The following is a 15601-nucleotide window of genomic DNA, read 5'->3' on the forward strand; positions in this document are numbered from 1 at the left end:
GCAGCAGTGCTTCGCATCCCTGGGTTACCGCCATTCTGAGATGGCAGTAGCCCTTTGTAGCCCATGGGCTAAATACCGCACTGCCGCCCGGCTCAGACTCCGACTCCTTTGGGAGCCCTGTTCCTGTGCGTGGAGGATAATACATTCCAGTGATAGGATGACATTTTACAATGTGATCCTGGCCGGTAATATTCCACCCAGATCGCATTGTAAATGCAATCCTTCATAAATGGGCCCCATAAAATGTTGGGAGTGCGATTTTGGTGTATTTATACATTTCTCAACATGTTTCCGGTTGACTCACCTTCTGCACAGTGAACACGGCTTAAGAGTGACTTTATGCAGTCGCAGGGTGCATACACAACACAGTCCTTGGCCTCACCAGCCCAGGAACTCAGGGTGATTCCCTGTTTTCACGAACACCGTCTATATCCACCCTGTAAAACCGACAGAGCCATTGGCATTTTTGAGATGCGATTGCAGAATGGCTCCTGTGCATGCATAGTTTCCCAATAAATGTCATTGATTAGACTTAATCATTTTTTAATTGTGCAGAACAGTATGGGACACACAAAGGGGTGTATCCAGTTACCCCGGTAAACATTGGGAGCGAAAAACTTCCTGTTTTTGTTTTTATCCAGATGTTTTGCCAATGTTCTTTTATATGGCTATCCGATTAGATTGCCCAACCAAAGACAACTCGCAGGTTCAGTAAAACCTGAGTGTTTTCACACAGCCCCTTTCACGCGGAACACAGGGCTGCTTTCAGGAAATTGTATTTGTCTGCCTGGGGCAGGCGAACAACATCTCTGATGAACCACAGCAGGGGCCGGCTTATCAGGGCTATTACCCGCCATCAGTGATCACTAGAGACAGGATTATATGCAACAAAAAAAGCTTGAAATATGCATGCAAATATGCATGAAAAATACTTAAAATATGCATGAAAAGTGTTAAAATATGCTACATTAAATAATAAAAAAAAGTAATTTTTAACTTCTTTATTTAAAAATCAGCATACAATTAGTTGCAAATAAACCTCAAAAATAGGCCCACAGCATCTGCAGATGTCAGTATGCTGGCTGCTACAGCATACTGCAGCGTCCAAAGCTCTTCTTGCATCAACTGCACGGACCCTCATCTTCAGCACAGATGGATCAAATTTCAGCATAGCGTGTGAGGGCGGCGCAGTGGAAGGCTTCCTCCCTGCGCCGCATACTCACGGTGACACAGCATTTCCTCCGCGCCACGTGATGTCACAACCCTTCTGCCCGCCTCCTCTGCTGCAGAAGTCTGTCTCTTGGTGTAAAGTCCCAGGCCAGGGGCAGGCAAAAGTTCAGGAGCTTCGTAATGGCATCCGCCCTCACTGACTTTTATCAACATGGATTGGCAGCCTAGAGCAGTGTCAGACTGTACGCTATGTACATCCAAGGTTCCCCACTCTGCGCACATATTGCCCCGGCCTGCACACTCTACCACTACCTGGCCAGCAGCAGCAGGGCAAAGCAGTGCTGTGACTCGCGGGTGGGAAGAGGGCTGGGCCTAAAATATGCACCATCACTAGATTTTAGGTAAAATATGCAATAACCAGTGAGAATGAGCGAAATATGCAAATGCATATGCAAATATGCAAATGCATATAATCCTGTCTCTAGTGATCACCCATAATTTAGTAACAAAATAGCAGTAACCCTTTCTGCACAAAAGGCGGGTCACATTTTTATATAGATTGCATACTCCACTCAGGGAGCGCTGTCTGCAAAATCATGGGTTATTGTACAGTATTTCCATGGCAGATAATCATACAGTACTCTCTGTCCTCAGGCTAATGCATTAAGGGGCCCATTTACTATAGGATCGCATATACAATGCAATCTGGGAGGGATCTACCGCCCAGGATCGCATTACAGTATGCAATCCTATTGGCAGGATATATATTCCTGCAGGCCTGCAAACTGCTCAGCTGGGTTCTGGAGGGGTCTGCGTGTGTGCGTGTGTGTGGTCGGTGCTGACTGCACTGGCCTGCCGGAATGGCGGTAGCTGCAGGACCTGATGCGATGCTGCCCGATGTGGTTGCAGGCAGGACAGGAGGGATTGCAGCAGGTATTGGAGATGGTATACGGTCACTAGGTCGACACTGAATGTCGACATACATTAGGTGGACCACTAGAAGTCGGCAGGGCTTAGGTTGACATGGCTAAGATCGACAGTCAGAAGGTCGATACAAGCATTAGGTCTACAGTCAAAAGCTCAACATGAGTTTTTCTAATTTATTCAGCAGACTTGTACCAACAGGTGGTATTTCATACCCTACCATACACTAGGGCATTGAGGAAGAATATAATAGTGGAGGGCGTTGAGGGAGAATATAATAGTTGCTAAAGCACGTGAGGACGTGGTACATTGATATGGTGTCCATGTCGTCGAAATTATGGACACATTTTTTTGAAAAACTCATGTCAAACTTTCGAGTGTCGACATTTGTTGACCTTAGCCATGTTGATGTAAGCCCTGTCGACCTTTAGAGGTCGACCTAATTAGTAATATATGTACCTTGGCTTCACTGAGTCGAATCTATGACTCATATCATCGGGGATTCCTGCTGCTATTCCTCCGCAGGGTTGCCGACTTTCAAAAAATCCTCTCCGGGAGAAGCCCGGAGAGGAATCTTGCATTACGAGGTTTTGGGGGCGTGGCTTAACGGTGACATCATTAAGCCCCGCCCCCATTACGGCAAATAGCCAAAATAACTGGTAACCATGGAGGGGGCGGGCTAAAATGACACGATTGTGCCGTTTTAGCTCCGCCCCCTCCCCTGAGACCCGCGGATTGCGGCATATAATTCGAGAGGGTCGGCAACCCAGTTCCTCCGTCTTATAATGGAATGGGATCATTCGTCAGACTGCATTTAGATCTACAGTCATTAGGTCGACCCCACTAGGTCAACTGGCAGGAAGGTCCACCTGACTTAAGGTCGACATGGGCCAAGGTCGACATGACTTAAGGTCGAATTTGCATAAAGGTCGACATGAGGAAGGTCGACTGGTCATAAGGTCGACATGGGATTTTCACTGTTTTTTTATCCGAATGTCGACAGTCGACATGGACACAGTTGGCAATGAGAATCGGACCCTCGCATCGCTCGCTTCGCTCGCGATGCTTCGGGCACGGTGCCTCGCTGCGCTCGGCACACTATTTTATTATCCCACCACGCCCTAGTGGATGGTAGGGCATGAAATACCGCCTGTCGGCACATGTCGGCTCAAAAAACAGTGAAAAACCCATGTCGACCTTATGACCAGTCGACCTTCCTCATGTCGACCTTTATGCAAATTCGACCTTCAGTCATGTCGACCTTGGCCCATGTCGACCTTAAGTCAGGTCGACCTTCCTGCCAGTCGACCTAGTGGGGTCGACCTAATGACTGTAGACCTAAGTGGATTTTAGAATGTGAGAGTTGGTAATACACCGTGCTTCTCCGGGTAACCTGGGCAACTTGAACTGCTAGGGGTCTTTGAGGACGGAGTTTGGGAACCGCTGCAAATAAACAAATCATTCCAGTAACAAAGATGGCCGCTGAGGAATCAGTCACCAAGCATTGATGTAAACCGTATCCATGGGCTGCAGATGATGTTAGCCAATGATCACAAGGATACGCTGCTTACCACGCTGAGCGTGTGTCATGTGACTTAACACTGACAGCCTCGACCCTGCCCATGGAAGAGAATGACGGTGTGCCTATGACAGGGGGAAAAAACTAAACCAAAACAAAGTGGAGTATAGTTGTTTGGGAGACTGGATCTGTCGGGGGCGGAGCAGAGACTGGTAACTGCAGTGCTCATTTATTCAGTGTCTGATGTGTATGTACAGCTAGTCTAGCATTGTGTACCTCTATGTGCAGTGATGTCTGTGTGTGTGCAACTAGACTGGCATTGTATAACCTGTGTACCTCTATGTACTGTGCGATGTGTGTTTATGCAGCTAGCCTGGCATTGTGCAAACTGTGTACCTCCATGTGCTGTGATGTCTGTGTACAGCTAGCATAGCATTACCTCTATACTGGTACATTGTGTGGTGTGATGTGTCTATGTATGTGTCAACTAGCCTAGCATTATGCCATCAGTGTACTCTTACCTCTATACTGGTACATTGTGTGTATGAATGTATGTTCAGCTAGCCTGGAATTGTGCCATCAGTGTACCCCTACCTCTATACTGGTACAGTGTGTGATGTGTGTGTACAGCTTGTGTTGCATTGTGTACATCTATGGGCAGTGTGATGTATGTGTATGTACAGCTAGCATATCATTGTATAATCAGTGTACCTTTATACTGGTACAGTGTGTGATGTTTATGTGTATGTACAGCTAGCTTGGCATTGTGCCATTGATTAGTGTACCCCTACCTCTATGCTGGTACAGTGTGTGATTTGTCTGTGTATATACAGTTAGCCTGGCATTGTGCCATCAGTGTACTCTGACCTCTATACTGGTAGAGTGTGTGATGTGTCTGTGCAGCTAGCCTGGCATTGTGCCATCAGTGTACCCCTACCTTTATACTGGTACAGTGTGTGATGTTCCTGTGTAATGTATGTGCAGCTAGCGGACATTGTGCCATCAATGCACCTCCTACCTTTATACTGGTACAGTGTGTGATGTTCCTGTGTAATGTATGTGCAGCTAGCGGACATTGTGCCATCAATGCACCTCCTACCTTTATACTGGTACAGTGTGTGATGTGTCTGTGCCTGTGCAGCTAGCTTGGCATTGTGTCATCAGTGTACCCCTACCTCTATACTGGTACTGTGTAGGATGTCTAGTTGAATTCTTGCCCTGCCAAGTGGAACACCCTGTGAAACAGTTCCCAATTATTTCTAATGGAAATATATGCCGTCTGGACTAATTTATTTATCTTTGCATAGAACCTATTTCATACCCTGTAATCAAAAGCTTGTTCATTGCTGATACTCTTAAAAATAATTTGGAGAGATACCTAATGTGGTGACCATACATGGCAGTACAAAAAGCTCTTGTAAATAAGCTGTGATGTTTTAAAGAGGTTCTAAAGGAAAGCACATTATACCCATTTGGTATAATGGAGGACTAATGATGGAAAGTGCATAGTGAAGGAACTCGTGGTATGGTGAGATTTAGCTGTGATATAAATGTAATTACTAGTTGATCATGTATTGCTCTATTGCAGGGGTCCTCAAACTATTTTGCTTTTGATTAATGAAGTGTCTCCTTATCATAAATTCAGATTTCTTTATGGAAATATCATGCTGCCCATACACTTGTGCGATTGCATTCAATGCAATCTCGGGTTCGATTTCCCTTGAAGCTCAGCATTCGATAAATCACATGAAAAAACCATTTTAGTGCATTCGATTTTGCATTCGATCATGCGATTTATCGAATGCACCGTTCGATTAAAAAAAAAGAGGAGGGGCCAGGAAGTGACCAGAACTCTTCAAGAATCGCACGTCGTCGTTTAGAAAAATCGCATGCGCACAAAACAGCATTCGACCGCACATACAATTCGAGAAATATTATGTGCAGCACATAAGACCGTGAGACGCGACATTCGAGCAGCGTGGCCAAGCATCGCGTCGAATGGTACACATTTTGTGCATACAATCATTCGATTTCTCGGCCAGATGAGGTCGAAATCGAAGGATTGTATGCAATATCTCACAAGTGTATGGGCAGCATATGTCTGATCTCCACCAACTATGTGCTCATAGTTAGTGGAGATCAGATACAGGCTCTGTCTTTGAACAGGGCACTTATTGCGTAGGGTTACCTTTTTTCTGGCAAAATCCAAGATGGAGGAGGAAGCATGGTGAAATATGGGGCGAAAAAAATAAATAAATAAGCTTCCTAGGGTGGCATTTGATCATTTCAGTAGTGCTGCAAAAATGTGGACCTATTTCATATGTCGTCTTTCAGTGTTCGGCCCAATGCCTGTTGACCTAATAGGGTCGTCTTAATGCATATCTCTACAAAATCTCTGCAAAATGCTACTACCAACTATAATCTCCCTGAAGCTAGTTTTCAAAAGTAGGCAAGTATGCCATAGCACATGCAGTTATTGCTAAGCACTTCCTGAGTCATATGACAGCTGTTCCTGCTGTTTTATTGCAGGATATTGTACTCTGTATCATATTATAGAACAGGGCAGGATGCCAGTATCACAGAGCTTTTTTACATGGACGTGCTTACACATGTATTTTGAAAAAATTAAAAAGTCACACAATAAATGACTCCTATTACTAATATATAACAGGTAAACATTCCTCTGTTCTGACTTATTCATACCTAGCAATGTACAATGCAGGTTCCCCATCTCACATAGCAGTAGGACGTCTACACACATTCCTAAACCTGGAATCCATGTGAATGATGAATGTGTGAATGAGCAGTCACTAATCCCACATGGTTCCAGTGAGGAGATTAAAGCGGTGCATCAGGAAAGAAATCTCGGAGTGACATTTTAATCTGGAGTTACCATGTCTAATCTTTTGACCAAACAAATCTGCATGTCAAATCCTTTGCACGTGAAGCTTGAATAATGGCATACATTTTTTGGACTTAAACACAAAAAACCTTTATCGTATATATTGTGGCCAATTCTTACTCATGTTTATACAATTCAATGGGGGGTGTTCAATTGTTTATCAATTGATGCTGCTGATCGTTTTTTTGTGACATTTGCTGAGGTTTCTCCTGCATTTTTTTTTTTACGCCAATTCAATTTGCAGCCTCAAAAAAAACCCTTTCAGAGAAACCTGCGTGTATTCATGAGAAATTGCTCCATTTTTGCTTTAAAATAGATTTGTTTGGGGGATTTTGTTCTACCTGTCAGGGGCCGGAGAAACATAATTCCCTAAAAGCCATGGCTTGCGCCAGCGTATCAGGTATAATTGAAATGCCTGCTTGGCAAAGCATTTATCGTGATCAGTGACCATCGTTAACGAGAACTCAGGTGCATCCCTAACAATCATTAATTAATTATAATTACAATTTTATTTATAAGGCGCTACAAGCGTTTTTCAACGCTGTACAAACAATACAGTAAATAAATAACAAAAACAGAGTACAGGTAAAAAGAGTACCACAATTCAATACACATTACAGCTTAAGGACATTATTCTGGTTGACTCGAAAGGCTGCAAATTTCGCAACCTTGCGAGTCCCCCAGACGCCGCCCGCCCCTCAGGTCGATGGTCGGAGACCACTGAATGATTTCTTCAGCGCTCACAGCTCTGAGACACCTCTATGGTGTCTCTGATATGCAGGCACCCTGTGCGCGGACAGGGCGTTATCGGCACACTATTTTATTCTCCCACCATGCCCTAGTGGCTGGTAGGGCATGAAATACCGCCTGTTGGTACATGTCGGCTCAAAAGACAGTGAAAAACCCCATGTTGACCTTTTGACTGTCGACCTAAACACTGTCGAACTAATGACCTGTCGAACTAATAACCATTTGACCTTTCCCCATGTCGACCTAGACTCATGTTGACCTTTTCCCATGTCAACCTAATGGTGTTGACCTGATGACTGTCAACCATCATGCTGTAGACCAAATGACCGCATCCCGGTGAAATATACCGGGACAGAAGTAACTGGTTAGAGTGAACAGGTGGAGATAAAAGAAGCAGGTAGCGCCTCTCACCCGACACGTTTCGCTGTCATCTGTACTGCTTTTTGAAGGTGTACAGATGACAGCGAAACAGCTTATTCTACAAGCGCCCCCCACAGATAATTTATCTTTTCTTTTTACTGTCAGGGAATATGCAGGCGTGCCCATGCATTTTTAGGTGACATCAGCTCTGGCCCCGATTATGACTGCTTCTATCGCAACCACTGAGTAAGTCCTGGTCTATGTACAGACTCTGGAAATTTTTTTTTGATGGCGAGTGATTGCGAATGGGTTTGCAGCTAAATGCAGGCCTGCAAACGGGTTATAAATGATTGCAGGCTTGTACGGGCAGCAATTTGGTCTGAATTTAATTGTTTCCAAGTGCCATACAGTATGTAGTTATAGCTGAAACATAGTGTTATTGATATTATAATTATTATTTATAAGGTTCTGTAATGAGTCATCAGGGTCTTACATTGGGGTTAAACAAATGCCATAATGGCCAAAGCGCCACCATCTGCATAGTGCAAAGTACAACAACAGACTACATTTGTAAACATAAAGTAATTAGTTGTACAGTACATAGAGGAGAACAGTGCCCTGGAGCATGGGCGTGATAAACAGGGCGAGAGATGCTGTCTGGTGGTGTAACAAGGTAAATAGTATAGTGTATGTATGATGGCACAGAGGAGGCACTACATGCAATAGCATACAATCCTTAGGGGACGGGGCAGACACAAAGGGGATACGGTTGTATTGTCGACCCGACTTGGGTCGACATGGATGAAGGTCGACATGGTTTTAGGTCGACATGGGTTAGGTCGACAGGTCACGAGGTCGACATGGGTTTTTCACTGTTTTTTTTGAGCCGACAGGCGGTATTTCATGCTCTACCATACACTAGGGCATGGTGGGAGAATAAAATAGTGTGCCGAGCGCAGCGAGGTACTGTGCCCAATTGTGTCCATTTTGACTGTTTCAACAAGTCGAGTGAAAAAAAAGTGAGAAAACCCATATCGTCCTCACCCATGTCGAACTAACGCATTTGTCCACCTAAAACCATGTTGACCTTGTCCTATGTCGACCTAGACACCTCTCAACCTTCACCCATGTCCACCTAGAACCCTCTCAACCCAGCAGTCCCGACCTGACTGTCGACCTAAGTCGACAATATTATCGACACCTAACACAAAGAGGGTGATACGAAATTGAGATGGCGTGTATGTGTGTATTGATGACCAGTTGTTCTTGCACATGGCCACTACACAAACCTGTAATCTGACTTTCACTTGTACAACAGCTTCCTTCTAGTATTTATTTCTGCCAGTCCCTTTGTCTTAAAGGAAATGTTGTAATGTGGCAAAGCCATGGAAACTAGATGCAATCAATCAAGTGCTTGAATGAACCAATGTTTAAAGCTGCATTAACATCTAATGTAATAGAAGCAGCAATTGTTTTACTGTGACTTGTCTGCGGAGGAGAACCAATGCATTTTGGAAACAAAACTCACTTCCGCTAAATACTTCTCAAACTGTCAGGTTTGCTGGCTGAAGGATGCCGCTGTGTCTCTCTTTGCACTCTTTTCTTGAAACTGGTATTACATTTGATTTTCTTTTATTATCTTTTAGGAGCGGAAATGGATCCTGACAATCTGTGCCTTCATTCAATGACGTTAGATTCTAATCAGCGGACCTTTCGGTAACTATGCAAAAAAAAAAAATTGCGGCTACTTAATTAGCGCTATGTCCATTAATCTTTTCCAGTTTGCACCCCTCTGTGCGCATGATTGACATTTCACTTGTGTATGTGTTTCGGTAGCTATGTTTTTATGTGGCATTGGAAGTGTATCTGCATTGTTAGATTTCTGCAGACGTAAAATTCGCTGTGATTTCTGGAGATTTTGTGCTTTTCACGCGGTGGAGAGAGGTTTTTTTTCTCCAAAGGCGAGCCACCCTATTCAATGTGAAATATTCTCCGTCTTTCTAAGTGATTCTCGCCGTCTCTCTCCGTGTAGAAATTCTCCATCTTTTGATGGAGAGCAGGAATGTGAACTTTTAAACTAAAAGGGTGTTTTTTTTAATTTTGGTGTCAAAAAATCAGGGTTTTTTTTCTGTGAAGGGCCATGTTATTTTTATTCATGTGCCTATAGCACATGAATATATATTTAATTTTAAAAAAAATATTTTTTTACATTTTTTTTTTTTTTTTTACACAGTGCAGCCAGCAGGGGGCCGGAGCGCTCGAGCCGCTCATTAGATATTCATATATTCACTGCACCCGATGCACGTTCGGGTACAGTGAATACTGGGTCCCCCGCTGGCTATAGGGGGGGCAGCCTGTGCTGCCTGGGTCCAGGGGAGCCCTGCTCCCCACCCCATATCCCCTGCAGCAGCCAAGAGAGACTTTAATCTCTCTTGGCTGCTACGTCCCCCGGCTCCCTGACAGCTCCCTGACAGCTCCCTGCCGCGGACGCTCGTCCGCTGCAGGGGTTAAGACTCACCGCGAGTGGCGGCGAGTCTTTAACACGTTGAATAGGGGGAGCAGGAGGCTCCGGAACACGGAGAGTGCATGGCGAGAGAAAAAATCTCTCGCCATGCACGGAGAATATTTGACATTGAATACTGCCCTCTTATTGAGGGAGTTCATTTATCTGGAATGTGTCATCGTGTTGTGCAGCTGTGAATCACAGTACCCCAACATCATACATCTCCTATCCTCATGTATTTTGTATTTTGATTTTTTTAATCGGCACATTGCAAGCCATCTGTACTATTTGCATTGCTGGCTATGATAGTTTCTTTTAATGCATTAATTAGAGTGTTTATATGTTGCATTTGGGGTCTATTCATGTAAAAATATGTTAACTTTTTACTATGTATCTCATCACGTTGCTGCGATATATACTATAACTTTATTTAATGTAAATGAATCATCCGGTAACCAGGGCTCCAGCGATGCTGTCTTCTCCTGCAGTCCTCTAGATTCTGTCAGGCTCTCCCTTCTGCGCATACTCCGACCGCCAGGTCTTCTTAGGTCAGTGCTGCTGTGAGTGTGGGGCACTGCAAGGGGAGAGCGGAGGGCAGCAGGCAATTAAGAGGTGATGACTCGGCATATGCATATACGTCGGATCACTTTACTAAGATATAGGTTAAATTTACTGAAGCTTCTAAACAATACAAAGGTGCCTATAGCAACCAATCAGATTCTGTCTATCATTTCTCCATTGCATCCTAGAAAATGATAGACCGAATCTGGTTTCTATGGGCAACATCACCTCCTTTCATTTTTAGAAACTTCAATAAATGTACCCAGGGCTATTTTTCAGCAGGCTCCAGCAGGAACTGAGGCCCTTATTCTAGTTCACTCTTTCTGACAAAATATTTCTTAGATGGACAAAACCATGTGCACTGCAGGTGAGGCAGGTGTAAAACCCCACCCAAATCTAATTATCTCTGCACAAGTAACACCTGCCTCACCTGCAGTGCACATGGTTTTGTCCATCTAAGAAATATTTTGTCAGAAAGAGTGAACTAGAATAATGGCCTCAGTTCCTGCTGGAGCCTGCTGAAAAATAGCTCTGGATGTACCCAATAGTGTTGGCTACGATGGGGCAGTGAGCAGTTAAAAGGTGGTGAACCAACCTATGCACCTTATTAATGGTGGTGGTGGCGGTATGGGCAGAATGAGGGAGCAGCGGGCAGTCAGGAGGAGCAGACGCAGGATATGCATATGCCCTGGGCTGCTTTGATTGGCTGCTGTCACAGAAGGGGGCTGGGAGAACAAGTATCTTTGCACTACAGCAAATGTTTTTGGAGCGGAATGGAAACAGAGCTTTCCCTAGTTCTATGAGTTGATCTCCCCATACCCATACGAGTGTGGTATAATTACCCGACAGTCGGGATTCCAACAGTCATTAGTCAGACGTCGGAATCCCGACTGCACAGCGGGGGGAGCGCAATGAAGCGCCCTTGCGGGCTCGCTGCGCTCGCCACCTATTTTATTCTCCCTCTATGGGGGTCGTGGACCCCCACGAGGGAGCAGTCAGGATTCCGACGTCGGAGTATTGACTGTCGGAATCCCGACTGTAGGGGAGCCGTCCGGCACACCCCCCATACTACTGTATTGGGAAATCTGAGATTCCTGCACAGTAACCCTTTCTCATTTCTCCCCACACATCCATTCATAGAAATAGTCCTGTTTTGTTAAAATACAGGAATTTTTTATTGGATGTTTTCCCTGTTATTTACATTTCACAGCAAAATAATTTTCATCCAAACCCTGAACTATTTAGTTTAGACACTTTTAATATATTTTTACTTTTTAGTATCTGAATATTATTAGCCAAAGACATAAATACAATGCTGTGCTGTTATACTTGTTCCCAGCACTGTAGATCACTGACAGATATGTACAGGACATAATAGATCTCATACTTGACCTGCACAAGGCTGAGGAATGCATTGTTGAGTTGTGTAAGAAGCGCATTAACTGAGGCGTGTGATTAAGGTCTCTGGTCCTGTGCTATTCCTTTTCAGTTCCCATTAGCCGGTTACAGCGTAGTACAGAGGGTGGGAAATCACAAGAAACGGATTACATTTACTAGAATGTTAGCGTGGAATCTGGGGCAAAGTGTTAGCCGCAGTAACCTGCTGCAGTTTTGTGGTGTCCAGTAGCTGTCTGGCTACTCTGGAATACTGGGCCTTATTCTAGTTCACTCTTAAAGGCAAATTCCTTCTTAGCTGGACAAAACCATGTGCACTGCAGGGGGGCAGATGTAACATGTGCAGAGAGAATTAGATTTGGGTGAGTTATTTTGTTTCTGTGCAGGGAAAATACTGGCTGCTTTATTTTTACACTGCAATATAGATCTCACTTTGAACTAAACCCCCACCCAAATCTAATTCTCTCTGCACATGTTACATCTGCCCCACCTGCAGTGCACATGGTTTTGTCCAGCTAAGAAGGAATTTGCCTCTAAGAGTGAACTAGAATAAGGCCCACTGTGTGGTTCCCAAACTGTGTGCCGTGGCACCCTGGGATGCCTGGGGAGTGGCAGGAGTGCCTTGGATTGGTGGTCCATGACCAAATCAAATTATTTATGAGAAATGGGTTCTTGTTTAGTTTCACAGCGGCAGCATGGCCGTCCGCTACTTCCGGGTTCGGCGCTCTGAAAACTATCTAAAATAAAGTCCATGCCAACGTGAATTGGTTCATACCCCCACTATCCACGTTGGCATGGAGTTGATTTTAGATAGCGTGGCAAGCGTAGCGAGCCACCGAGCCCGTAGCGTGGGCAACCGAAGCGAGCCATGCAAGGGGACACAGACGCTGCTGTGACTGAGACGCTGCCGCTGTGAAACTAAACAAGTACCGAGAAATATAATAGGCAAATGGTGGACAAACAGAAGTGAATCGTGTCTATTATCACATAACTGACATTAGGGATTGATATAAATAGAATCTACTTAATCTACTATTTTTTCTGATTTTATCAATGAGAAACTTTTGGCCTAGGGTTGCGATGAAAAAAATTCTGATACTCAGGGGTGCCATGATTAAAAATGTTTGGGAGATACTGGTGTAAGGGTTTTTTTTTAAGCCGTTTTAGATACAAACTTTATGCAATAAAAAACAAAATGAGTAAATGTGATATTTATTAAAAAGGCCAACAGAAGTCCTGCAATGGTTTTATTACCAATCCTAAATTGGCCATATAGCATGTTTGAAATAATGGAACTCTAGGTTTGAAATTTTATTGCACTATACTGGGGTTATTGTGTATTGAAACTATACAACTAAGCCCATCAGCTTGACCGCATGAAAACTACTAGCAGTCCAGTGAGTTGCATGGTTGGCCATGTATTACAATTGTACTTCTATGTTCCACACAAAATTATGCACTTTTTATACTTTTACATATTTAGTGAGACCATAGGACTGATATGGTAAGGGATATACACGCCCACTTGGCACTGGCCACGCCCAAACAACACTGAACACAAATCCTCTACTACCCACAATGCACTCATCTCCCCCAGTACACTTCACTTTCACCCTGAAATGATGTATATGTTCCCTGCATCTATATCCCCCAGGGTACTTCTAGCCTATACCTGTATGTGTTCACATATCTGTCACTGTTTAACTGTACCTAACTGGCTGTTGCACAGCAATCCAAGTCAAATTCCTAGTACAGTATGCGCAAGTATACATGGCCAATAAAGTTGATTCTGATTATTGTTCACAGCCATAAACTTTGAAATTCAACAAACAGAATTGCCCCAATGGAGGGACCAATTCCCATTACTCACTCTTAGAAAAAAAAAAAAAGACATTTGAACTCTCTATTAAGTTAGTCGCAGCGACGTCTTATACCGAATTATTCCTAAATGTACTCCGGAAAACTTATTTATCAACCCATCATCGATATCTCATTGCCCTGCTACCTGATCACTCATGCCCTTGGTGTGGTTCCCAATGGGCAGAATTATACTACTTTCAGACCGCAAATGCCGTGTCGCACACGGGATTAGGACACGGGTCCCATCCCCAGAGCAACACAGCAATGCGGTCTGAAAGTTCCGACACCGACACGGCATATTGCCGAGTCGGTGACGTCACAGGGGGCGGAGCTGGGCGGCGGCGCGTCATCGGGGGCTCTGGAGGAGGCAGTACTTGGAGCTGACAGTGCTGCCTCCTCCATACTGTGAGCGGGACACGGGCGCTCGACCCAGGCACCCGTTCACACTGCACTTGACACGGGTCATAGCCGTGTTCAACCCTGGTCATTACCATGCTCGACCCGTGGTGGCCTTTTCAGACCGCACCTTGACCCGTGTTGGGGCCGCAAGAACACGGCAATAACCCGGGTCTAGAGTGCGGTCTGAATTTGGTATAATTCCACTGCTTATGGGACTGCCCAATAATTAGAAAGTTTTGGGTGCAGATTTGGAGATCCGTGACTCAGCATTTAGTAAATAGCCTACCTCCTATTGCCAAATGGGCAATATTTGGCATCACACTGGAAAGAACTCAAGTACCACAGGGAGTTAGGAAATTGCCCATAACAATATCTGTGTCTGCAAAAAAATGTATGCATTTAATCCACAGCCCCCCATTATCACTTTTTTGGACTAAATGGTTCTATATATTTAGAATCGAGTGGCTTGAGGCTTCATTACACAAGTTTACCGGAAAGCTTTTTGAGACATGGAAAAGCTATATTGATGATTATAAGTTTTGTATATTCTTTTTTCATAAAATTTGTAATAAGCATACATTCTGATATGTACAAAAAGATACAATTTTTATTGTACTTTTTGTTTACGTTTCAATAAAAGAGAATAATGATATATAAAACCTCTTGTCGACCATATGATGTGTCAACATTTTGACTATGTTGACCTTATGATCATGTTAATCTAATGCATGTCGACAGATAGTGTCGACCTGAAGCCTGTATATTGGTGCTATGGCATTGATGGATGTATTGCTCATTTTATAACTTTCTGTCCCTGAAAGTATCCACATCCCAGCAGCTAGTCGCATAATCAGAGCGCATAACAAGTCTCCTGGATAAGCCTGTCCTGTATACTGCAGTCAGTAAGGCAGTGGGGTTACACAAATTTTTTTGTGTAAAACCCAGAGATCTGACAAAATGCTATAAATCTGCAGCCTCATGAGATGGATGCAGGAACCAGATCTCAGTCCATTATACCCCTTTCCCACTGCAGGCTTTACACGTGTAAATGCCGTTTTTTTAGCCTTTTTAAACGGCTAGAGCTGCAGTGGGAAAGCTCCAGGTTGCTTTACACGGGTAACAAATACCGGTTTTTGTTACCCGTGTAAAAAGCAGTGTTTTTACCGTGTTATAGCCGTTTTTTCGGCAGTGGGAAAGGGGTAGCCCTTTACCCGTTAAAAAAAAAAACGGCATGGGGTCCCCCCCCACTGCCGAAACC

The 15601-nt window shown here is 44.2% G+C and overlaps 1 protein-coding gene across 2 annotated transcripts in view; it reads left to right on the forward strand.

Moving 5' to 3' along the window:
• Positions 1–3680: 3680 nt before the first annotated feature.
• Positions 3681–15601, forward strand: part of INPP5K (inositol polyphosphate-5-phosphatase K) — a 69095-nt gene continuing 57174 nt past the window's right edge. For both annotated transcript variants that reach the window (XM_083172174.1, XM_083172175.1), the window contains exons 1-2: positions 3681–3825; positions 9272–9341. In XM_083172174.1, the coding sequence (XP_083028300.1) occupies positions 9280–9341 (62 nt within the window). In that variant the 5' untranslated portion in view covers positions 3681–3825; positions 9272–9279. The remainder of the gene's footprint in view (positions 3826–9271; positions 9342–15601) is intronic.

Source organism: Crinia signifera, chromosome 2, assembly GCF_055691185.1.
Source record: "Crinia signifera chromosome 2, ASM5569118v1, whole genome shotgun sequence".
Lineage (NCBI taxonomy): Eukaryota > Metazoa > Chordata > Amphibia > Anura > Myobatrachidae > Crinia > Crinia signifera.